At 53.9% G+C, this 25,183-nt stretch overlaps 1 protein-coding gene and 1 long non-coding RNA gene across 2 annotated transcripts in view; one reads left to right on the top strand and one right to left on the bottom strand.

Moving 5' to 3' along the window:
* LOC107542889 (uncharacterized) overlaps window positions 1–25,183 on the bottom strand; it is a 44,003-nt gene that overhangs the window by 14,243 nt on the left and 4,577 nt on the right. The window contains exon 2 of the long non-coding RNA XR_001603750.2: window positions 18,995–19,036. This is a non-coding gene — a long non-coding RNA (uncharacterized LOC107542889). The remainder of the gene's footprint in view (window positions 1–18,994; window positions 19,037–25,183) is intronic.
* RIPOR1 (RHO family interacting cell polarization regulator 1) lies at window positions 526–16,420 on the top strand. The gene is made up of 22 exons (XM_087827543.1): window positions 526–599; window positions 8,338–8,464; window positions 8,582–8,734; window positions 8,906–8,984; window positions 9,689–9,712; window positions 9,808–9,861; window positions 10,006–10,158; window positions 10,260–10,323; window positions 10,419–10,462; window positions 10,541–10,666; window positions 11,024–11,172; window positions 11,247–11,376; window positions 11,458–12,993; window positions 13,078–13,199; window positions 13,937–14,069; window positions 14,307–14,442; window positions 14,566–14,727; window positions 14,981–15,139; window positions 15,285–15,481; window positions 15,570–15,653; window positions 15,770–15,860; window positions 16,003–16,420. Exons 2-22 carry the CDS (start codon window positions 8,361–8,363, stop codon window positions 16,098–16,100), a joined length of 3,798 nt encoding a protein of 1,265 aa, XP_087683669.1. The 5' UTR covers window positions 526–599; window positions 8,338–8,360; the 3' UTR covers window positions 16,101–16,420.

Below are 25,183 nucleotides of genomic sequence, written 5' to 3'. Positions count from 1 at the left end.
GAAAACCGAGGTTGGCCCAGAAGACAGGGCTGATGGGGTCCCATGGCTAGGATGCAGGCCTCCCTGTCCCCTTTCCAGAAACTGACCTTGATTCCTTCCTCCAGCCAAACCAAACCAACAGTGGCCGCCCCAGGACCAGTTTCAGGCGGTCACAGATGGGGGGAGGGGAGCGCGGTGCTGAAGGTCTCTAGAGGCCACGGAATCTGAGGAGGGGACCAGCAAGCGGGGCTCTCCGACGAACCCGGCTTTGGGGTATGCGTGGGAAGGAATGGGACTGCCTTTGTAAAGCCGCCCTGTGCCCGCCGATCCCGAGAGCTACCGCCGCCCTCGCGTCCTTCAGGGTCCCGCCTACCCGCACGCTGGTGGACTCGGCGGGCCACCAGCCGCCCCGTTACCCGGGAGGGCGGAGCCAGCCGTGGGCGCCTCCGGGGGTGCCCGAGCTGCGGGAGCGCAGTGGGTGGGGCCCAGCGGGCGGGGGGAGGAGCGGGGCTGCAGGGCGGCGGGCGCCGGCGGCAGCGACAGCGGCAGCTGCGGGGCGACCGGCCGGGCGGCGGAGAGCGCACGGAGAGCGCGAGGTCCGCGTAGCCCGACTCAGCCATGTGAGTGTCCCCGCGGTTTCCGGGAGCCGAGGGCCGGGCGGGGGCTAGAGCGCCGGTTCTCCCGGTAGGTCCCGGATCCGTTGCCCCGGCTGCGGCCCTGTCCCACATCACCCCATACCCGAGACCCAGGCCGCACGTTGTCGTTTCTCTCCTCCCCCTGGGCGCGGAAGACGCGGCTTCGCCCCACAAAAGCCGCCGCCTGCGGCCCTGCCGCGCCCGGCGCTGCCTCCTTCCAACCCACAGCAAGGCCGTGGCGGCCGGTGCCCCGGGGCTCTGGAGTGGGCCAGGCCTGAGGGCGGGCCCTGGGCGCCAGCCTGGGCCCTGGCACGGTCGCTTTCCCGGAACCCAGCTGCCTTCGCCGCTGGAGCTAGGAATGGGGAGGGGGCGAAAAGGGGTGCAAGTCGGCCTCCAAGATGAGCTAATCTCGGCCTCACCAGCCGGCCTAAGCCGCTTTGGGGCCTGGCCCGAGGTGTCCGAGCCTGGCCTGGGGGCTGGGCTTTTCACCCAAACCTTGTGCGGCTGAAGCCTGAGAGGATTGCCCCTGCGCGGTGGGAGAACGGACCCTGTCCCTGGAAATGGGAGGCAGGTGTGGGGTGCAAGCAGCCGGGCCTGAACACCCTGCAGAACTGGTTTGGGGAAGGGGCTGCTCACCAGGGCTAAGTCTGGTCTCAGCACCCTCCTCTCACCGGTGAGGCCTGAGTCCAACTTCTGGGACTAACCCCTCCCAGCCAGTTCCACTGGGTTGCTCCTAATGCGTGTCCAGGCTGAGCACTTTCTGTGTGCAGTCTAATGTAACAATAACGGTGCCCTTGGCACCATCGGTGGGTTTGCAGTCTACAGCGCCGGCACAGCCTCCTTAGGAGGGTTATGACAATCTGGCAGATACAGAAACAGGCCAGAGAGGTTAAGTAGTATTCTCAAGGTCACACAGCTGGTTTGGAGAGGTGGGAATTAGACCCAGATCTGAATTCTTGCCTCTGCACGCACTATCCACCTCCGTGGCATGGAGGGGGAGGGGCAGAGAAGATGAGAATCGGGGAAGGAGGTACAAAATACTCCAGCAAGACGCTAGGAGGCTTGACTTAGCTCCCACTTCAACCCGCACTCTGGGTCTTGAGTCCTGTTGGGGCAACAGCCGGGGAGAGAGAGGGGCCTGGACTTGAGTGGGGGTGGGGGAAACACACAGGGTGCCAGGATGGTCCCTCCGGGGTGGAAAAGCTGGCGGGAAGGGTGCGGCTGAGTCAGGGCACCCCTCGCAGCCGCGGGGACTGACGCCCCTGGCCCCGGGAGGCCGCTAGGCTTCCAGCACGAAGTTGCCGGCTGGGGAATGTGACCAGCTGACTAGGGAGGGGGCCGGCAGGAAGTGAGGCCACCGGCTGCCACCGCCTGGTTCCGGGGTGGGGGGTCTCAGGCCCTGCTGCGCCCCCCTCCCTCCCAGCTCCAGCAGTTTGGCATGACATCAGCAACCGGGTTTGGGGCATTGCCATGGAGACTGGGGCAGGCTAGGGAGGGACCCCATTCTCCCTTGCAGCCCCCCTTGCCCGGGTTATTTTTAGCTTCTGTTTACCTCAGTCGTGGCTGGGCAGTGGGGCGGGGCTGGACTGGGACTTCCAGCGAGGCGACTGGCCTGGCATACCGCTGAGCTGAGCAGTGCAGGTGGTGGGACCTCCTGTCTCACACAAGTGCACCAGTTTTGCTGTGTAGAGGGTATTGGGGGGTCACAGCATCAGGAGCCATGAAGGTGGCCTCAGTTCCATTGCAAGCTGCCCCAAGCTGGCTGTGTTCCAGGCTCTTTCACCTTTGGAACCTGGGTTCTTTCCCATGTCCAGAGCAGACTTCAGGGCTGGTGTGAGTCCAGAGAATCCACTGGCTCTTGTTAGCCAACCCCCACCAGTTCAGGTGGACCCTCTCCCTTAGCTCGAAGGGTTCACTTCTTTCCCTACCTTGCAGCAGGGAGAAATCCTGCTTATCCACCCCCTGAAATGGTCACTCAGGTGGATGTGCCCACAGTCACTTGGGAGGAGTCTGGGTCAACTAATAATACATCCTGGTCCCTGTGGGACTAGGGGGTTGGTGGCAGCAAAGCCCATCAGAGAAAGAAAATTGATGGGACCGTCAGCTTAGTCTGAGTCCAGCCCACTCTCTCAGTTCCAGAATTCCAGGGGACCCTCACCTTGCCCATCCCCAGGGAGAAGACCTTACTTGCTGATATGAGAAAGTGGGGGAGGGACAGGGAAATTTGTATGTAGGGGAGGGGAGGTAGAGTGGACTAGACTTGAAATCCACCCCTCCAACACTTCAGGAACTGCTGTTCCTGTGTCTGGACAGCCTAGTCCACTCAGCTCCAAACGAATTCAGCTCCCCACCTCCTTCATCGCCCTGGTGCAGGCCCAGAGGGTACAGCAGTGAGCCAAGCAGACAGGCCCCAGCCCCCAGAGTTCACAGTCTGGTTAGAAGACAGACCCTAAAGGAGAACTGACAACCTAGTTATGTGACCTCAGGATCAGAGGGAGGAAGCTATGAGACATCTAAAAGGGGGAACCAACCCCAGGCAGGCTTCCTGGAGGAAAAAGTCATAGGGTAAGACTTGAAAAAGGAGAGGGAACTGGTCAGGGTGAAATAGCTGGAAGAGGTTACAGGAGCAATGGGGGCTGCAGCTCTAATGCTGATGAGCCAGCCTTGCAGGTATTGAGAGAGGGTCTCAGTAGCTGCAATAGAAAGACTACAGGAGGAGCTGGGGACTGTGAGGGAAGGAGTGATTGAAGGTGTATGAGGGAAACAACAGTCTTGTAGGTCATGTCAGAGAGCCTGGACTTTATATTTGGAGCAGGAGGTTACCCACGGATGTTTCACAAGAGTCAGAATAGAGGGACACTGAAGATTTAGAGTCCTGGGGTCCGGCCTCCTGAGTTTGAATCCTGGCCCTGCCATTTACCAGCTGTGTAATCTTGGGCAGGTTAATAACTGTTAATAACAGCAGTGAATATTTGTGCGCTTTCAGTGTGGTAGTGTGTCCACCCCAACTTCCATACCCCACATACAATTCTCCTTTTCCCAAACATTACCTATAGAGGGAAGTATCTCATTTCATTCCCCAACAGCCCTGTGAGATAGCTGTTGTTATTATTATTACTATTATTATTATTTTTAATCTTCACCCAAGGATATTTTTTCCATTGACTTCTAGAAAGAGTGGAAGGGAGAAAGGAAGGAGGAGGGTAGAGAGAGACATCAACGTGAGAGGCACATCGATTGGCTGCCTCCCCCACACCCCTCATCAGGGATGGGGAACCTGCAACCAAGATACATGCCCTTGACCTGGAATGGAACCCGCAACCCTTCAGTCTGAGGGCCGACGCTCTAACCACTGAGCCAAACCGGCTAGGGCAGCTGTTGTTATTATTGTTATCCTCATTGAACACATGGGTATCTGAACACCAAAAATGTGAAGGAATGTCTTGCTCAAGGTCACACAGCCAGTTAGCCTCAGGTTTGTCATCTGTGAACTGGGGCGAATAGGACTTACCCCATAGGGTTCTTGCCAGAATTAAATGAAACGATGTGTGTTAATTAAGCACAGTGTCTGGTCTGTAGGAAGCACTCGATAAAGCAGTTTTTGGCATTGTCAGGTGACTGGAATGTTAAGAAGAGCAATATTGTTACTGAATAAATAATGGATCATTGTGGGTAAAAGTGGAGACAGGGAGTCCATTAGGAAGCTGCAGGAGGGTTCTAGGTGAGGGTTGGTGATAGCTTGGACCTGAATTCTATCTGTGAGGGTGGAGAGGGGGCGGGATCCAGAGATGGCAGGAGTGGGTGGATTGGTGGATGTGGAAGGTAATAGAAACTGAAGCATCCAGGATGACTCCTAGTTTCTATCTCGTAGAACTGGGTAAACAGATGGTGGGGCTGTCATGGAGAAGTTAAGACTGGGGAGAGTCCAGTTGGAAGAGGAAAGTGGTGAATTCAGTTTGGGTACTACCAAGTCAGCACATCCCTAGTAGCCTACTCTGCGCTGTCATCAGCTTCTGGGAGGCAACAGGCAGGCAGTTGGATACACAGGCCTGGTGCTCAGAAGAGCAGTTTGGGCAAGGGAGAGGTAAGGAAGCTGGCAACATTTAGATGGTATTGAACTGTGGGAGGTGTACACAGCCCAAGGGTGGGAGAATGAGCCCCACTTGAGTATGAGGAGACAGACAGATCCTCTGTGGGAAAATAAGATGCGCAGCCAGAGATAGGTGGCCAACCAGGGGCATGTTGTCTCTTGAAATGAAAGGGAAGGAAGGGCTTAAGGAAGAGGAAGAGAGCCACACAGTGAAAAGCTTTACTGAGATCACGCAGATAGGGCCTAAGCGTCGGACACTGGATTCAGTAGCAGGGACACCCTGGTGACCTCGTCCAGACCAGTCAGGAGTGGTGGGTGTGGAGAGGAAATGGAGATACATATCTTTTCCAGAATCTTGGCTCTGAAAAGGGGTGAGGGGTGGGGTCGCTAGAAAGAGACACAGGGTCCACAGAGGGGCTCATTTCTTTTTGTAGCTATTTATTTAAAGTCAACTTTATATTGAAATAGAATATGAGTACAGAAAGGGCATGTCTTTAGTGGTACAGCTCGATACATTTTCACAAAGGAACACAACCACATAGGATTAGGAAACAGAACCCAGATTAGGAAATCGAACATCACCACCACCCTGGAAGCCCCCTTGTATCCCCTTCCGGTCACTATTCCCAAGGGTAACGACTATTCTGATTTCTATCACCAGAGATGGGTTTTGCCTGTTTTTGAACTTCAAATCAAAGGAATCATACATATGTCATCTCTTGTGATCTCGCTGCTTTCACGCAACATCACTTCATGTCTGTAAGATTCATCCATATTGTTGCATGTAGTTGTATGTTCATTGTTTTTGCTATAGAGCATTTGGGTCGTTTCCAGGGTTGTTTTCATTTTTTATGTGGGAGTGGCTTGCACTTGTTTGAGGCTTGTGGAGAAAGTCTGAAACACTCATCTTCTGTGAGAAGGGAGAGAGATGACTAGGATTTCCCCAGTGGGAAACGAGAGCCCAGCTGAGGTTGAGATTTGCCATCGTTCCAGCCCAACTGCTGGGCCAAGACCTCTGGCAGCTCCTGCCAGCATGTGTGCAGGTACAGAGAAGGTAGGGAGTTAGGTTGCCCAGGGTTGGTTTCTGCCAGGTAGGAGAGAAGTACAGAGTGCTGGGGATATTAGCAGCAGGTGAGTGACAGAGTCATGGCTGTGGATTCAGGCTGGGAGAAGGGTGTGCAGGGAAGGTAGGGAAAAGATGGTAGGAGGGAGCTGGCAGAGAGAAAGGAAGCAGAGGCGGATTGTGAGCTCTGTGCAGGGTGGTGTCTGTGCAATTCTGGCTGTATCTCCAGTTACTGGAACATGCTGGAATCATGTGGGTCCTCCTCTCTGGGGTATGGGGTGGGGTGGGTAGAGGAGTGCCCAGTGTTGTCACTCAGTGAACAGTTGGACAAATAAGCTAAGAGCCTAACAGGTCTCAGGTAAAAGGCTGGTGAGGTGGGGGTGATGGAGAGAACCTGAAGGTTGTAGTTAGTGTAGCTGTGATTTAGGAAAGGGGCATTCCAGAGCCAGGTGATAAGGCTGGGGTGTTCCCATGGCTGGGGGGACGGTAGCTGAAGAATGCAGAGAGGCCAGTGTTGGTCAGTGAGTCCACTGAATGCATATTTGCCAGTGTAGGGTGACTAGCACCCAGCTTTCAAGGAGGGAATAGAAGATAGCATTTCTCAAACTGGGGTCCTTGGATATCTGGCATCTGAATCTATAGGGGGCTGGTAGGCTTTTTGGAAATGCAGATCCCTAGGTCCATCCAGCCTTTTGGGGAGAAAGGAAGCCCAGTGCAACAGCACTGAGCATCAAGGAGCAGGAGTGTTTGGGCTGGGAGAGAACCCAGCCCCTCTGAGGGCATGGGGTGCCCAGTGGAACCTAGGTATGGTGGCCTCTATCCTGGCTGAAAGTGGACAAGGAGTTTTCAAGGAAGAGCTACTGGGGGCAGGAACGGGCTCATACTAAGGGGATTTGGCCCACAGGAGCTGGAGACCAGAAGATGGGACTCTGCCTTAGGATGCAGCTTCTGTTAGAGAGGAGGCCCTGACTGCGCAGTGGGTTCTCTTGCTGGGGGCCTGGGGGTAGAGAGGGAGAGTGCCCAGATTGAGTACCCCTCTCTAGGTGTAGGGGTGGAGGTCAGGGGTGCATGGGGCTATACTCGGTTCTTTCTCTGCTTCCTTCTCGGGGCAGCAACACAGAATATCCCACACTTTTAGCTCCTTTCCTTTCTCAGCCTCTCTGACCCCTCATGCTCAGTGCCGGACTATATGCCCTCCACTGGCACAGCCCCTCCACTCAGCACCCACTCTCTAGCCTTCACACCCAGAATCCCAACTCTCAGCCCTCTGTGTGTTCAGCCCTTTTTCAGCACCCCTCAACAGCCACTCTATGAGCCCCCTATGCCAAATTTCAGCCAATCCAGCCCCCACTCCGTGTTCTCATTCTGTTTATCCCTTCATATTCACGGCTCAACTCCCTTTACCCACACTCCCCGATGCCAGCCTAGAAGATCCCGGTCAGTCCCCTCTTGGAGGGGAACCCCCAGTCACCCCTCCCAGAGGCGGGACAGGCTGAGGCCCCCGTGCCCCCCTGGTCTCCCCGTCCGCCCGTCCCGCCCCATCCCGGCGGGCTGAGTCAGGCGGCAGGAACTGGGCGGGGGGCAGCGCCGGGAGGAGCTGAAGCCCAGCCAGAGTCTCTGGGAGCTAGCGCGCACCCAGCCTGACGGGCACCGAGTGGCCCTGGTCCGGCGGGGAAACGGGGGGGAGGGCAAGCGCGGGGCGTGGGGGCCTGTCCCGGACCTACCATGAACTCCAAGAAGAAAGGTAGGACCCGGCCTTGGGCTGCGAAGGCTCCCTGGCTGGCTTCAGGGAGTGTAGGCCGGATTGTGGGGGACAGGGGCGCGAGTTTCTCCGGAGCAGGGTGGGGGTCTACGGAGGATCTCTTCCTGCTAAGGGCGCGGGCGAAAACGTGTCTGTGACTCAGTTTCCAGGTCCGAGTCTCAGGAAAGCGGAGGGGGCGGGGCACATCTTGGCACTGCCCCCCACTCTGGGAATCCCCCGGTTCTGGGAGCCGGGAGGGCTCTGGCGTCTGGGAGCCTGGGAACTGGTGGGGGCTGGAAGGGAGCAGCTTACCCGGAGCGGGCGGGTCGCGGGACCAAACCCGCGCCGGCTGGGCCTGTCGGGCAGCTCCGCTGGGCTCAAAGCGCGCACCCCGCCCCGCCAGGTGACCTCCAGGAGCCTCGCAGGGTGCGGGCGCGGAGTTCTCGGTCCACTCTCGGGGGGAGATTAGGGGCAGGGCTGGGGAGTCTGCCCCGCCCCTGGGTAAACAGGCACTTCCGCACATTCTTCGCGCGCCCCGCCCCCTTCCTGCCCCTTCCCAGCCGGGGAGGGTCCCCGCGCGACCCCCCTTCCTGCCCCGTGCGACAGGCGGAGCCTGCACCTCTGCAGGAAGTGGGGGCCGAGCCGAGGCCACGCAGAGTCCGAGGCCGAGACGCTCGCGGCAGCCCTGTCATTAGCGCAGTGGCCGGTGGGGTTGTCGGCCTCCCATCGTTAGGCCGTGTCCAGCAGGACTAACATACGGAGGACAGGCCGCGGGGAGGGGGCTTCAAGGGCCCGACTGGCGCTGGACACCCGCCCTCGCCACCCCCAGGGAGCCCCGCGCGGACTCATTCCATGATGTCCCTGTCGGTGCGGCCGCAGCGCCGCCTGCTCAGCGCCCGGGTCAATAGGAGCCAGTCCTTCGCAGGCGTCCTCGGCAGCCACGAGCGGGGGCCCAGGTACGCAGAAGAGGGGGGCTGATGGGGTCAAGAGAGTCTGACTGGATTGGAGCTGGGTGTGCAGTGAGGGTTTGGGGGACTCCTTTTGCCCCTTTCTGAGTGAAGACTCTTCTTCAGGAGCTTCCCGGCCTTCAGTCCCCCGGGGCCTCCACGGAAGCCCCCAGCGCTCTCCCGAGTATCCAGGATGTTTGCCGTGGCGCACCCAGCCCCCAAGGTCCCGCAGCCAGAGCGGCTGGACCTGGTATACACTGCGCTCAAGCAAGGCCTGACGTAAGCAGCTCCCTTCCAATGCCTTGTCCCAGGACCCCTCCTCTAGCCCCCCCATCCTCTTTATGCTAGTGGGAACCTTCCCCAACCTCACACCCTCTCCCCACTGCCTGTACCCTGGGGAGCTGGAGGCTGTAGAGGTAAGCCACTTCTTGTTGTCACTCCCTTTCCCAGGGCTTATTTGGAAGTACACCAGCAAGAGCAAGAGAAACTCCAAGGGCAGATAAGGGAATCCAAGAGGAATTCCCGCCTGGTGAGTGAAGGGTTGACAAGGATGCCCTGGACTGCTAATGCTTTTATTTGTAGTGTTGGGGAGATGGACAGGGCCAACCCTGGGTAACATCAAGACTGTTTTCTGGGGTGACTTAGTCCAAGTATGACTAGAAAAGGGGATATCAGGAAAGGCCAGGGAAGTTTCAATCCCCACATTCCCCAGGCTGTGCACACTTTCTGCTTGGGACCCAGTGCCTGCCCATGGGAGCTCCAGTGGGGTACACAGACATGAACAACAGGTTATACTGTAGTGGTACTGAGGGAGAGCCATGGTTCTTTCTGGGGAACAGCTCAGAACTTCCCAAAGTAGGAAACTTCTGCTGAGTCTTGAAGGATGAATAGGGGTTCCTTGGTAGAGGGAACCACGCATGAGGAGGCATAGAGCTCTTCCTAGGGTTTGCAGGATTGCAGGAAAGGGAGTGGGATAGGGGAGGGACCCCAGGGAAGAGGTGGGGGGAGGGGTACTGGAGGGGTTTTGGGGACTAGATCTGTGTCACCAGTACCCACCAAAGGACAAGCATGTGGGAAGGTTGGTCAATCCCTGCTTTGACTGGAGTGGCTATGGACTGTGATGTGAGGGGGGAAGGTTGTACAGGAGAGGCGTTAGATGGGTCTGGGTAGGCAAGTACTCTGCTGGGGTACATCCCATACCTTCTAAGTGCTCCCTCTCATCTTCCCTTGCAGGGCTTCCTGTATGACTTAGACAAGGTGAGTGTATAGAGAATGGTGCTGAAAGAGGTTGGCTCATGGGGAGGGTAAAGGGCCCTGGGCCTCAGGCTCCTCCTGACGCACCTCTCCCCCAGCAAGTCAAGTCCATTGAACGCTTCCTGCGGCGGCTAGAGTTCCATGCCAGCAAGGTACATATGCAGCATGCATGTGTGCATGTGGTGTGGTTTTTGGGGTTGGGTGTTTTAGGGTGGTAGGGGGGATGCTAAGCCCTGGGTGAGCAACCCCAGTAGTGAGTCTCAATGTCCCTACTGCCACCCCACTCACTTGCCCAGATCGATGAGCTATATGAGGCATACTGTGTCCAGCGGCGTCTCCGGGATGGTGCCTACAACATGGTCCGTGCCTATAGCACTGGGTCCCCAGGGAGCCGTGAAGCCCGGGACAGCCTGGCCGAGGCCACTCGGGGGCATCGAGAGTACACAGAGGTGAGGGATGGGTGCCCATGAGGCATAGGTTCAGGGTATGGCAGAGCTGGTGAGAGGAGAATGATTGTTGACCTCCTCCTGTCCCTGCCTGTCTCTCCCAGAGCATGTGTCTGCTGGAGAGTGAGCTGGAGGCACAGCTGGGAGAGTTCCATCTCCGGATGAAAGGTACTGAGTGGTGGGGGTAGACTGACAGTGGGGAGAGGGAAGTGTGTGCTTGAGACCCCTCCCTCAACACGGCTCTTCTTTTCCTCTACTCCCAGGGCTAGCTGGCTTCGCCAGGCTGTGTGTGGGTGATCAGTATGAGGTATGAGGATGTGCACGGAAGGACTGGGATGGCAGGGTCACACCACCAAGGGCTGCCTCATCCTGCCTGTTCCCCTAGATCTACATGAAATATGGGCGTCAGCGCTGGAAACTACGGGGCCGCATTGAGGGTAGCGGAAAGCAGGTGTGGGACAGTGAGGAAACCGTCTTTCTTCCTCTGCTCACGGAATTCCTGTCCATCAAGGTGACGCCTCTGCCCAGGACCACAGGACACATGATCCTATGACTCCATGATCCTGTGAACCCCTCCTGGCTCCATGGCCCTGTGAATATGTGATCCCATGACCTTCTGACCTTGTACCTCTTTGACCCCCTAAACCCCCATGACTTCAATGACTCTACAAACTTAGACTTCTGTGATCCCCATGCTCCCAGAGTGTTTCAAGCCTCCATGGTCCCATTACTCCAAGAACTCCAATCCCTGCAACCTCCTCATGACCCAATGACCATTGCAAAACCTCTGTCAAATTCCTACCTTTGATCTCCCATGAGCTTATGACCCCTACACTCTTGTGACCCCATGATGCATTCTTGGCTGTAGGTGACAGAGCTGAAGGGCCTGGCCAACCATGTGGTTGTAGGCTGCGTCTCCTGTGAGACCAAGGACTTGTTTGCCGCCCTGCCTCAGGTTGTGGCTGTGGACATCAATGACCTCGGCACCATCAAGCTCAGCCTGGAAGTCACATGGAGGTTGGTGGAGCTGAGGAGATTAGGGATAGGGCCCAGGGCCAATGGCACCTGCTAATAGCCTCTTTCCTTCCCAGCCCCTTCGACAAGGATGACCAGCCCTCAGCTGCTTCTACTGTCAACAAGGCCTCCACAGTCACCAAGCGCTTCTCAACCTATAGCCAGAGCCCACCAGACACACCCTCGCTTCGGGAGCAGGCCTTCTATGTGAGTCACAACCCAGGCACAGGCCCCACCATCCTCCAGGAGCCTGAGGATGGTCCTGAGATGCCCTTTCTTCTCTCCTAGAATATGCTGAGGCGGCAGGAGGAGCTGGAGAATGGGACAGCATGGTCCCTATCATCCGAATCTTCAGACGATTCATCCAGTCCACAGCTCTCGGGCACTGCCCGCCACTCCTCAGCCCCAAGGCCCCTGGTGCAGCAGCCTGAGCCTCTACCCATCCAAGTTGCCTTCCGTAGGCCTGAGACCCCCACCTCTAGGCCCATGGATGAGGAGGGAGCCATGGCCCCAGTCCTGGCCAACGGGCATGCCCCCTACAGCCGGACTCTGAGCCACATCAGTGAGGCCAGTGTGGATGCTGCCTTGGCTGAGGCTTCAGTAGAGGCAGAGGGCCTGGAAAGCCAGGGACCTAACCTGCCTGCACACCCAAATCCCACCCATGGGGAGCATCCTGGTCCTGTCCCTCCTGCCCAGGACCCTGACCATTCTGCCACAAGCCCCTCTCTCAGTGCAATAGGCCTTGCCCACACATCTATAGACCCTGCCCCATCTGTACATCTAAACTCTCTTCACAAGGCCTCAGACTCTAGGTCTCCAGAATTGTCAGGTCCCACCCACACCACTACAAGCTCCACCTGTAGTGCTCCAAGCCTCACTCACACTGCCATAGGCTCTACCCACAAGCCCAAGCCCTCTACCCTCACTGCTACCAGCCCTACCCCCAGTGCCATGGGCCCAGACCAGACCATCACAAGTCCCACCCACAAGCCAATGCTTTCTACCCTCACTACTGCAGGTCCTACCCCCAACACTACAAGCCCAGTCCAGACCACAAGCCCTAGCCACACTGTCACAAACCTGACAAATATTGTCATAAGCCCCACTGTCAAGCCCATACTCTCTACCCCCACTACTACAGGCCTTACGCCAAGTACCCAGGGCCAAGGCCAGCCTACCACAACTCCCACCCATACCACCTCAAGCCCCACCCATACCACCTTAAGCCCCACCCATACCACCTCAAGCCCCACCCACACTACCACAAGCCCTACTCATAAAGCCAGTGTATCAACTCTCACCACTATTAGTCCAACCACCAATGCTAAGGACCCAGTACAGACCACAAGCAGCTCCATCCACCCTGTCACAAGCCCCACCCTTACAACTGTAAGCCCTTCCACTTCTCTAGACCTTGCCACACTCCCCAGCCCCTCTACACACACAGACTCCAACCCACTGTCCTGTAGCCATCCAGCTTCCACTCCCTGCACTCAGGCAGACCCCATAGTCCCAAGCACCTCCTACCCAAGTCCTGCCTCCAGTTGGGAACCCCTTACAAACCCTTCTCTAGACCCCCCAGAGCCCATCCTTCAGATCCCAAGCCCCCCTCCCTCACCCTTAGCCCCTGTGCCCCAGCATTCAGACTTGAGCGTGGCCATGACTGCCCAGGCCCCAGTTCCAGGAGCAGCTGGAGGGGCTGGAGACAGGAGGCTGGAGGAGGCACTGGGAACCCTAATGGCTGCCCTGGATGACTATCGTGGCCAGTTCCCAGAGCTCCAGGGACTGGAGCAGGAGGTGATCCGGCTGGAGAGTCTGCTCATGGTAAGGAGGGCCAGGCTGGGCTGTGGCAGCACAGGAAGGGCAGCCAGGCAGTGTCAATAGCTCTGACTCCCTTCACAACCTCAGCAGAGACAAGGCCTGACTCGCAGCCGGGCCTCCAGTCTTAGCATCACTGTGGAGCATGCCCTGGAAAGCTTCAGCTTCCTCAATGAGAATGAAGATGAAGACAGTGATCGTCCTGGAGACAGGTGACGGGGGCTAAGTAAGACGGGGCGAGGTGAGGGGGAAGAAGTGAGGTGAGTGCCAGTGAAGGAGTAAGGCAAGAAAGGGGAACAGGTGAGGTGGGGCTAGGTGGAGCACATGAGTAGTGCAGCAAGGCTGGAAGTGGACAGGAGGGCTGCTTGTGGGTGCATCTGTATTCACCCCTCCCGTGTACTCCTCATATGTCCTTGATGCCCATGTTTCTAACCCCATCTGTATCCCCAGTGCTTCTGACCACCCTCTTCCTCCTCATCCCTGAACTGTCTGTCTGCTTCCCTAGCCAGTCTCCATCAGCTTGTGAGTCCTTTCAGGCACTCCCCATTCACCCTGGGTCCCCCAGCATCTTCCCTGGCTGTCTTGAAGAGCCCAGCCCCAAATGAGCCAATTCCCAGTTGAGAGTCATGTCCAGCCCCTCCTCCATCTGCTGCTGCACAGCCCTGTGCCCTGAGCCCCTTGGACAACCCCTTGCACAGACTATCCCACCTGCAACCCTACAGCCCTAGCTGTAGCAGAGGGCAGATGGACTCTGAAGACCCCTGCTACCACCTGCTGGTCCCAGCAGCCCCTTCCTCCTTCCCAAAGTTCTCCATGAACTTACCCATTGTCTGTTGTCTGTGCTTTGTCTCTTCTTGCCTTCTGGGATGGGAGAACTTAATAAAAATACACTGGTGACCAGATGATGATGATGTGTGTACTAAGGTGGTTGACCCCATTTTTCCCTCAGGCCCCCAAGCAGCCTGGAGCCTGGGGCTGAGGACAGCCTCAACTCACCCAGTGCCAGCCCCCTCAGCACAGAGTGTCCAGCTCTGGACACTGCCTTGGTCCAGCACCTGTACTACTGCAGCCGCCTCCTGCTGGTGAGGCTAGTGGCACCCTCCCTTTATAGCCCTTTACCTCAGGGAGCCCTCCACACCTGCTCTAGGTTCTGCTCCCCAATGCCCCAGGTCCCTGGCATCTGGCTCTTACTGAACACCTCCCACACTCTGGCTCCCTCCAATCTCTCCTAATGCATGCTGGGACTTGTAGTCCCTGAGCTTCACCCTCCCCAAGCTCTACCTTGAGATCTGAGCTACTTGGCCACCCCTATTCTCCAGAAACTGGGCACATTTGGGCCCCTGCGATGCCAGGAAGCATGGGCCCTGGAGCGGCTGCTGCGGGAGGCCCGAGTGCTCGAGGCAGTATGCGAGCTTAGCAGGCAATGGGAAGTCCCTGCTACTTCTGCCCAGGAAGGTAAAGGCCCTGTGGGCTCTGGCTTGGTGTCTGCCCTGAACCTCCTTCCTTGTTCTACCCCACCTACACTTGTCTGCCCACCTGCCTGCTCTGTTGCTGACGGTTTCTTACACCTCCTCACAGTGGTGCAGTTCTCGGCCTCTCGGCCTGGCTTCCTGACCTTCTGGGACCAGTGCACAGAGGGACTTAGCCCCTTCATCTGCCCTGTGAAGCAGGTGCTCCTCACCTTCTGCAATCAGTATGGTGCCCGTCTCTCCCTGCGCCAGCCAGGCTTAGCTGAGGCTGGTGAGTGGGCCGCCTACCTGCCCCCTCTGCTCTCCCTTCTAAGATCCCCAGTGATAGGACCATAGGGAAAGCCAGGTCAGCCCACACAGACATGCTGAGCTGAGCTAAGGCTTGTGCCTTGGTGCAAGAGGATCCAGATGGGGAGGGTTTGGGCAGGGGGTCCCTGGACCTGAGCCTACGGTGGGAGCACTCTTCCCTCTGTGGGCCTGGGTTCCCATCCAAACCCTGAGGTCTACGGCACTGCTCCCCACAGTGTGTGTCAAGTTCCTGGAGGATGTGCTGGGGCAGAAGCTGCCCAGGAGGCCCCAGCCAGGCCCTGGAGAGCAGCTCACTGTCTTCCAGTTCTGGAGTTATGTGGAAACCTTGGACAGCCCCTCTATGGAGGCTTATGTGACCGAGACTGCTGAGGAGGGTAAGGCAGTGGCCTTGATCACAAAGTGGCCTGACACTATGGGTGGGTCTTAAGGTATGGATAAGGACTTGAGTGTACAGAAAACCCCATCCCAAGATGCTCCTTGCCCTGCTACATTGTTTCAAGCCCCCCTTCCTTCTTTCAGTGTTACTGGTGCAGAATCTGAACTCAGATGATCAGGCTGTTGTGCTCAAGGCTCTAAGGTTGGCACCTGAGGGGCGGCTGCGAAGGGATGGGCTTCGGGCCCTCAGCTCCCTCCTTGTCCATGGCAACAACAAGGTCATGGCTGCTGTCAGCACCCAGCTCCGGAGCCTGTCGCTGGGCCCTGCCTTCCGGGAAAGGGTGAGAGTGGGACAGGGCTCCCTTGAAGGCAAAGGCTAAGGTCCTAGGCTCCCAGTGTGTGGCTAAGCGCTCTCCTACCCTTACCCAGGCTCTACTGTGCTTCCTGGACCAACTCGAGGATGAGGATGTGCATATGAGAGTGGCCGGCTGCCTGGCCCTAGGCTGCATCAAGGTGATCCCTGCCAACCCACCTGCCCTTTCTCTCCCCTCCTGGCTCCCCTAGCCCCAGGCCCTGGGTTTTTCCCACCTACTCCAATGGGCCCACCTCAGTGCTTCTTCCTCTCATAGGCTCCTGAGGGCATTGAGCCCCTGGTGTACCTGTGCCAAACAGACACAGAAGTCGTGAGGGAAGCTGCTCGGCAGAGCCTGCAACAGTGTGGTGAGGCTTGGGGATGGGAGATATAGGTCAAGTAGAGTTCTGAGGCATTTTGGATGATGGAAGTAGGAGTGAGATGGGGTCAAGGGTGGGAGGACCAGGGTGGGGCTAGGGCTACTCTTAACCCCATCCTTACCCATTACAGGGGAAGAGGGACAGTCAGCCCATCGACGGCTAGAAGAGTCACTGGATGCCCTGCCCCGAATCTTCGGGCCTGGCAGCATGGCCAGCACAGCATTCTAAATTCCCCACCCACTGGCTCTCAGTGCCCCTTCCCCCTACTTTCAGGGCTTACCAGGCACTGGCAGGGAGGGTGAGGGCTGGCTCCAGACACCCCTCCCCCACAGATTCCTATCAATGAAAATCTAATATATTCTTCTGTTGCTGTTGGGGTTGGTAGTCAGTGCCTGTCGTCAAGTGCCTCCCAGCCTCAGCTCAGCACACTTGCCACAAATCAGTGTCCCGGGCCTGGCCATCCTGCCTCTGCCCCACCACGTCCCTTGGTTTTGTATTTTATTTACAGAGTTTTACAGAAAATAAAAAAGCGAAATGCCTTTCCTACATAGTGTGGCCTAATGTACTCCTGACCTTCTGGCTCCAGCACCCTTTGGCTATGGCCCTTCCTGACATTAGTGTGCCCACACTCCAATTGTGACAATTGCATGTGCTTTTGCCCTGGAAATCTGGGGTGGAAGACAGCCCAGGGCCTAGAAGTGGGCTTGGAGAAGAGGGCAGAGGAAAAGGGTGGTGGCATGTTGCTGAGGAGGCTCAGCCTGCTGGCTGGGCGTGCTCTGGGCCTGGAAGCTAGGGGCCCAGGCTGGAGCCAAACCATGGGGTTGGCCTAGAGAAGGCTAAAGGGTGCCAGTCCTGGGAATGGCTCCCTAGCAGCTAGCACCCTGTTGCCAGGAGGCAAAAATGAAGCAGCAGGCAAGAAAAAAAGGTGTGGTGGTGGCTAGAGCTTCTGGCCACCAGGGGGCAGAAGGACCCCGTCAGAGAATGCCAGGCTTTTAGGTCTTCCCCTCAGCCCTAGCAGCTTCCTACAGAGACTGAGCACAAGGAGCTTCTTGAGGGCTGGGTAGTAAGGGAGAGCAGATCTTTGTAGAGCTAGGGTCTGGGTGGCAGGAGACTGGGATGGCTTCCCTGTAACCCTAAACAGCAAGTCCCTCCTTTCCCCAGCCACCTCCTCTGTAATAACAAACCTGACTGAACCCTGTGGCTCCCCAGAGCCGGCTAACCTGTTTTGGGAAGCAGGGCACCGGCGGGGGGGGGGGGGGGGGCTCATCTCCTCCCCAGAGCTGCCCAGCATGTTAAGTGTGTTAACCCCAGAAGGCTAAGAGTTCTATGGAAGGAACTTGAAGGTGGGGTGGGGTTTTAGGATGGCAGGCCTGTTCTAAGGAGGGCTTGAGGGAGGCCCACACCCAAGGCTGGAGAAAATGGCCCTCCACCCTTCCCTTCTCCAGGGCTTTCATTATCCAGGGGCAGGGAAGACCATGCACAGGCAAGGCCTTCCCCACTCCCTGAGTCCACTCTGGAGTCCCAGTGGCTGTAGTAGTAGCACAGCAATGTGACACACTGGGGAAAGTGTGCACCTGCACTCAGGCCGAGCTAAAGAGGTGCCAACAGTCCCTTCTGGGTGGGGATGGGGGGGTGACCCAGATCCCCAGGGAGCCCTGCCCCCAGTGTTTTAGAGCTGTGTATAAGAGGTTTGGCTGGTCCTTAACCACCTGCTGGGGAAGCCACGCTGAGCAGAAAAAAAAAAAACACAAAAAAAACGGCAACAGGAAGGAGCACAGGAAACACCTGTGTGTGGATGCAGGTGGCTCATTCCTGATGGGTGGGGTTGCGGGCAGGCAGACAGCCCTCAGCACATTGGCACAGCTCTGTGTTCCCTCTGTAACTGTGAAGGGTGTCATGGGACGGATGATGTGCAGTTCAGCTTTTTGGGTGGTAGGCTGGGGTGGCAGAGAGTGAAGGCAAACAAATGATAGAGACCAAGCCAGCACCCAAAGCTGGCCACAGCTTGGGCTTGCCCCAAGGTCCCCTGCAGGAGGGTTGCAGTCTAAGAACCAACCCTAGGAATCCCTGGAGCTCCACAAGAGTCCCATTGGTAGGGCAGGACTGTCCACTTGCATCCAAAGTGTCGCCTGTGTGGTGGAGAAAAAGGAAGTAAACACTGCCTGACTAGGTCCTGGGAAAGTGCAGATGGGTGGCTGGGCCAGCACGAGTTCACACAGCTCAATCCATAGGAGAGGACAGCCTAGGCAAGAAATGTAGGGTGGGAAAATTATCCCACTGAGAGTCAGGTCATCTGAGACTGTCACTGAAAATCTGAGTGGCCCTACATCATTACTTGCCAATGCTGGAAATGGACAGGGCCCCTAACCTTCTGTCCCCTACATGGAGAGTTCTAAGGCCACAGCCTAGCACTCAGCCCTAGCCAAGGGTGGGTACTGTGAGCCCCATCAAGCCTACCTAGCTTAAAGCAGTGTGGATCAACCACTCAACAGCCACTTAAACCCTCTCCATCAGTGACTTGAAGTCAGACTGGATAGCCTCCTACATCTGGACCCATGCCAGGGGTGTGAGATGGTAGAGGGCAGGGAGAGCCTTTGTCCACCCTCCAGTACAACCTCCCCTCCCCCAACACACAGCCTCCCAGGTGCCTCCCAAAGGTCTTCCCACAAGGCAAAGCTGCTCCCAGCACTCCCCCACTCCCTACCCTGCTGTCATACAGGTTTCAGGGAGGCCTTCATTCCTGCTGCCCCACACTCCACAAACAGGAGCCTGCTGCCCCAGCTGATGGGAGGTTGATGATACCACCTGGAGTGAAAGGCAGCAGGGTAGGGAAAGCCTGTGCCCACCTGTCCTATGTAGCCTGTGCAAGCCTCTTTGGGGTGAACAGAAGGAAGTGGGCCTCCAAGGCCTCTGACACCCTGAGAAGTGCCCCATCAATCAAGTCCATCAAGGCCACAGTCATGCCTTGGGCTCTTCCTGGGAGGAAACTGATAAGAGCGCATTGCAAAAAAGGGGCCAGGCTGAGGTAGTCCAGGACTCGATTTATTGTGTTGGTGGTCACTGGAGGCTCCCTGCCCCTCCTGCCACTCCCCTCCTTTCCTCTTGCCCTCTTCCAACCTTACCTTTCCTCCTGTCTCCCACTCTTCTTCCTCATGTATTCAAAGCTGCAGAGAACCAAAAAAGAGAAGAAAAAAAGGCATGTTTGTGAAGACAAAAAAGCAGATGGGTTGGTACATGGGAAGAGGACTGCTTCTGTCTCACTCACAGAGCGTGGGTACCTTTCTTGAGTTTCTGTGCCTAGTGTGCGGGTACAATCTGCTGAACCCTTGGCATATGACATGTTCCCTCCTTTCCTTCCATATGCCCCCTGCCCCCTGACAGCCCTGGAGTATCCAGTTAAGGCCAGACATCCCCCATGGACAGAAGGCTTGACTTCTGGACTTGGCTCTTTTGGACATGGGTAATACAGGAGGGTGACCTTGGGAAGGACTCCAGGGCCTATAAAACTGCTAAGAACAATCTATCATTAAGAAAATAAGACTGTCAGTGGCCTATAAGAGCCTTTCGTTTCAGAAGATTGTAATAGGGTGACAGCCATGGTTTAAGTTTGATGTCAACAGTCAACTTTCACCTGTCTCTGAATATACCCAGGACATATGGACCCTCAATAAATGCTGACTTACAGCAGCCGAGTAAGCAGATGAATTGCTATAGCTAACACCTACGTTTCTAGCTATTTCCTCTAAATCTCCTTAAAACCTCCTCCTGCACCTCCTCCTCAAGCATCATCTTACAACCATCATTCCACAGGATTCCATTCTAGGCTCTTTTCTCCTTGCTCTTCAAACACACTCCCTCAACCACCTTATCCATTCCTCTGCCTTCCATCTATAAGCTGAGGCTGTATGCCAGTGATTTACTGGCATTCTCCTCTCCTCCAGATTGCCATATCCAACTGCTGACTGACTGGACACTCCTTTTGAACAGCATTCTCTAAATTACTTAACATCTCAAAATCTGTTTCTCCTCCAGGGCCCTTGGGGTTACCAACTGAGCAGGTACCCAAGCCACACAACTAAGCCTCATCCTGGACTTTTTCTTCTGTTTCCTCATCCCAGCCATCAGAATCCTCTCAATTAAATGCCCTAAATATTTCTAAATTCTATCCACTTCTCTTTATCACCATTGACACCACTCAGATTCAGGACATGTTGACCTCTCATGTAGACACTAAAACTGCCCCCTCACAGGCTTTCTGCCCTGGTCTTGCTCCTCTTCCATCGATTCTCCACAGTGCTGTCAGAGTGATTTCTATAACATAAATCCACTACTATAAGTTCTCTGTTAAGGAAAATTCCAACCCCCTCATCCTGGCTCACAAAGCCCTTTGAGTCTGTTCCCCTCTCCTGCCTCACTTCTGCCACCTAACTTCTTGCTCTGCACAGGGCTTGCTTGCCCCATCATGGTACATTCTTTTTACCCTTCATCTCACCTTGCTAATAATGCCTGTTCACCTGAAAAGCTTCAACCTAGACATCACAGATTTCTTCAGGAAGCTGCCCCTCCGCTATGCTCTTGTCACAGGAGCCTGCACTTCCCTAGTACAGCACGAATCACACGCCACTGCACTTGCTCATTTACTTTGTATTCTCCAATGTACAGGGTGGGGCAAAAGTAGGTTTACAGTTGTGAGTCTGCAAAACAGAGTTTATTCTTGTATTATTATTTATTAATTACTGCATTATTTTCTATACAAACAACTGTAAGCCTTTCCCACCACCCTGTATATATCTATAAGTATTTGCTGACTATTCTACTAAGTAACAGGCACCACCCAAGTCCCTTATGGAGGCTGGCCCAAGTTTTTTGTTTTAGTTGTTTTTAAACAGCTTTACTAAGATTTAGTCCACATACCATGCAATTCATCCATTTAAAGCATACAGTTCAATGGCTTTTAGTGTAGTCACAGAATTGAGCAATCATCACCACAGTCAATTTTAGAGCATTTTCACCAACCCCCAAAAGAAAATGCACCCCTTAGCTATCATCCCTGGGCCTTCACATTCCCCTAGCCCCATCCACACCGAGGCAACCACTAATCTACAATCTGTCTCTATACATTTGCCTATTACAGGTATTTCTTATAAATGAAATAAGGTTAGGCCTTTCCAACTTACCCAGTTCTAAGATTCAACTGAGAATTGCCTTGGAGATTCAAATTCAGAGGTCTGGGGTGGGGGTCAGGGAATCTGTATTTTTAACACATGTTCCAGGCAATTCTCTATTTAATTAGGTTGCATCTGCCTTTACTAACCCCAGCAACCAAGACCAAACACACAGAGGTGATCAAGATTAGCTTTTGATGAATACCTCTAAAACTTGTATCTAGCTTTCGGCTCCCTATATCCAGCTCCCTAAGTGACGTCTTGGTCTTATCTCAAATACAACCTGAAAACATTTCAAGTATGTTCAATGCACAAAAAGCCGGGACACTCAAAACATTCCCCATAGTCCCCCATAAAGCACAATTCTTTAGAATGCCCTTTCACACCTGGATCCCAATGAAGGACTAGAAGGGAAGCCTGATCAGAGGACAATATAGAGAGGGCGAGCTGTCAACCTGGTAGAGGAGGTAAGCAAACTGAATCCACAGGAGCTGGAGGGGGCAGTTAGAAATGAAGCTAAAGAGGTGATCAGGGGCTTAGTCACACAGGCCTCCTGGACTAGGCGAGGAGTTTGAAATTTACCCCCAGGGCACTGGGAAGCCATCCTTGGGATTGAAGCAGTGGAATTTTGAGATCACATCTCTGCTTTGGAAAGGTCACTTAGGCAGTCGAGTGGAGGCAAGAAGCTGTGATAAGTCTAAAGCTGTGGTCAGAAGTGACAGGGACTTGGGCCAGGGAGGGGGCAGTGGGGATGGAGAGGTTAGCGTGAAGAGACGTCCTGAGGGCAGAACAGACAGGATTTGGTGACTGACAGGATGTGGAAGATGAAAGAATGAAGCCCAGGTTTCTGCCCTGGGTGGTGGATAGATGGTAGTATCTTTCATTGAAAAGAGGGAGCCCCAGAGAAGCAGGTTGGGAAGAGAGTGTTAAGGCCCATAAGGGCTGGGAGCCATCCAGGAGGGAGTATCCAGAAAGAAGCTGAAATGTAAATCTGGGGCAAGAAGAGAAGGCTGTAAGCTAGAGGCAGAAGCTGAAAGTCATCCCCGCTTTACTGCAAAGTCTTACATGACTGCTGTGATGTCCGGTGACCAATTTGGTCCTCTCCCAACTGTAGTACATACCTTTTACTTGCTCCTCTATCCTTGACTTTAACCTACTAGTACTCATGAGGTTTAGTGTGGCCTCCTCAGACTAATATAAGACAAAATATAAGGAACTTAAAGACAGAGGACATCATCTATCTCCAGTATTACCTTGCCTCAAGCATAGACCTGGGTCTCAGTTTTTCATGGCATACTTGTAGATTAATGTCATCACTCCAAATACTTCTGCTATTTCCCTTCTGAGTGCCTGAAATTTCCATCATTAAAGCCTTTCCTTTGGGTTAAGGCCATAGTGTCCAACTTGTTTTAGGGATAGAAACCTTTTTTCTCCTTGAACAAATCACATAAAATTTGGAGAAGTAAGGGAGGGTGGCCTAGAGCCTGTCTGCTAGACCTCCCTTCCTTCCCCTTCCAAAGCAGCCCCTGAGCTAAAGAATCATCTCCAGAGGATGGCTAGAAATGTATCTGACAGAGTGAGGACCTCTGAGCAGACAGATGGGGCTAAAAGGTCTGAGTACTCATTCTGGTTTTGGCAGCAAGTTACTGGATGACGCTGAGAAAGTATTCATTTCTTGAGTTTGGGACAAAACTGTGTCTGGCTCTTCAAATAATGCTGTGAACATCAATTAAAAGAGCAGGCATGAAAAGGTGTTTTGCAAAATAAGACAATTAAAGAACGATCAATGCATGTCTGAAAAATGCACATAAGAGCACAGACAACAGATGTAACCTATTTCCCAAATGTGGGATATAGATCTAGGTAAAGTCCTTTAGACCTCAGAAAGCAGTAATTTGAGCTGAGAGGTAAAAAATACAACTTTTATAGGGGTCTGAAGAAAGCAGACATCAGCAAGGAAAAAAATTCTTGTGGTCTAGGTAGGAGATGTAGAAGGACAGGCCTTTAAAATGTTAGGAGAAAGTGGTTGGCCTTAACAGTTGACATTGAAAGCTTTCCAAATGTCTTATAAGATTTACCACCTATACTCTACACCAGGGGTGGGAACATCAGGCCCACAGGCCGTATATGGCGGTCCCGTGAAATCATTTGGATCATTTGGTCTGGCCCTGCCAAGGCCTCACCAAAGAGAAGCAGCTCCAACCATCACATTAGGGCTGAGTTAATTAGATGTTTGACCAAATATAGCAGGCTAATTTTTAAGTTGATAATTTTGTATGGCCCTCAAATGATGTTATAAATATCCAAATGGCCCTTGGCAGAAAAAAGGTTCCCCACCCCTGCTCTACACCCTAATCAAATGGTATGGGATGACTTACTATCTCCCAACACTCTTGTGCCCTTGATTATGACTTTATCTTATATGCCTTTGCCTTGCTTATTAACATCCAGCTGAAATGAGATATTCCTGGGCAATGAGTTGCTCCTTTATCTGAGTCCATTTTTTCCCATTATAACAATTATTGCATGAAATTTTTTTTTTTTTTAAATCCTCACCTGAGGATATTTTTTCCATTGCTTTTCAGAGAGTGGAAGGGAGAGAAACACCAATGTGAGACACATCGATTGGTTGCCTTCTGCATGCACCCTGACCAGGGCCAGGGACGAGCCTGCAACTGAGGTATGTGTCTTTTGCCGGAATCGAACCCAGGACCCTTTAGTCCATGGATCTATGCTCTAACCACTGAGCCAAACCAGCTAGGGCAGCATGAAATTTTTGTTGTTGTTTTCTAACCAGTCTGACCAGTTAAACTTTGAATTCAAGGGCAGGAAACACATCTTGGGTCATCTTTGTATCCTCAGGGCCTAGAACAGGGAGTTGAACACAGTAGGTGCTCGATAAATGTTTGCTGAATTGAATTATATCTCACACATGTCCCCAACAGATAGAGGCATGAAGAGTATTCAGGTGTAACTTTAGGTATTATCCCTAAAGTGGGGAGAAAGATTCTTGCCCAATGTTACTTCATCCCTCCTTCATTTGATTATTTTGCTTAAAGAGTTACAAAAAACAAACAATTATGATTAGTGCAAGCTTTATGGAACTTGTGGAAGCCAAGGAAGATCTCTGAAACAGAATTCTTCTCCTGAGAATTATAGAACAAGTACATCTTCCCCAGAAAGAATGGCTCCCAGGCCAAGGAAAGCCTGTCAGTAACTAATTCTACTAATGAATCTAGAAAGATCATATCTATCAGAAGTGGATTTGGGAGTGAGGGTAACAAGAAGCATAAAAATGAAAGAAATAACAATAGTGTACATTTATTTATGATTACCGGTGCCTAGGGCTATGCAAAAAGCTTCACTTGCATTGTCTCATTTAATTCTTACTACTGTGTGAAGTGCGATTATTATCCTACCTTATAGAGAAGAAACCTGCAGTTGAGTTGTTACTAATTCACCCAAGATCACAAGCTAATAAGAAGCCAAGACAAGACTTGAACGTTGGACAATTTGATTCCAGTATCCAGAGAGGGTGATATTAAAAATTTAAGTTATAGCCCGGCTGGGCGTGGCTCAGCAGTTGAGCATCGATCTAGGATCCAGGAGATCGAGGTTCGATTGCCGGTCAGGGCACATGCCTGAGTTGTGGGCTCGATCCCCAATTGGGAACGTGCAGCAGGCAGCCGATCAATGACGACTCTCTCATCATTGCTTCTATCTCTTTCTCCCTCTCCCTTTCTCTCTCTGAAATCAGTAATTTTTTTTTTTTAAGTTATATAACTAACATCTCTTAATCTAATTAACTGTTCACCAAAGCTTTCTAGTAATATGGCTTCCCAGGAGGCTCTCCAGTAGAGAGAGAACACCTCTTTTGCCAGCATAAAAGCAATGGCCCACTTGCCTCTTAGTAAAAATGGCACTCTGCTCAACCACGAAGTTCCTGTGAACCTGGCAAGTCCCTAAGGAAGGAATCCACTCTCAGGATACAGGCTATATTTCTGGTCCTACCTGTGAGGCTGAAGACCAGATCCTGGAGCATGGTGACTTCACCAATGCTATGTGGTAAGCTGACAGCCTTCTGCTGACAATGCCTGAAAGCTTATGGACTATAAACCTCAGACAAAGTCCATAGGAAGAACACAT

Source organism: Miniopterus natalensis, chromosome 18 (assembly GCF_054644295.1).
Source record: "Miniopterus natalensis isolate mMinNat1 chromosome 18, mMinNat1.hap1, whole genome shotgun sequence".
Classification (NCBI taxonomy): domain Eukaryota; kingdom Metazoa; phylum Chordata; class Mammalia; order Chiroptera; family Miniopteridae; genus Miniopterus; species Miniopterus natalensis.
Note: the sequence above shows the minus strand (reverse complement) of the source record. Positions and strands in the feature narration are given on the sequence as shown.

What these genes read in the sequence shown, in the direction of transcription:
- RIPOR1 (XM_087827543.1), top strand. Translation starts at nt 8,361, where the DNA reads ATGATGTCCCTGTCGGTGCGGCCGCAGCGCCGCCTGCTCAGCGCCCGG. An exon ending in CGGAATTCCTGTCCATCAAG is followed by an intron (nt 10,667 to 11,023) that starts GTGACGCCTCTG and finishes TCTTGGCTGTAG; the next exon opens with GTGACAGAGCTGAAGGGCCT. An exon ending in ACTGCAGCCGCCTCCTGCTG is followed by an intron (nt 14,070 to 14,306) that starts GTGAGGCTAGTG and finishes CCTATTCTCCAG; the next exon opens with AAACTGGGCACATTTGGGCC.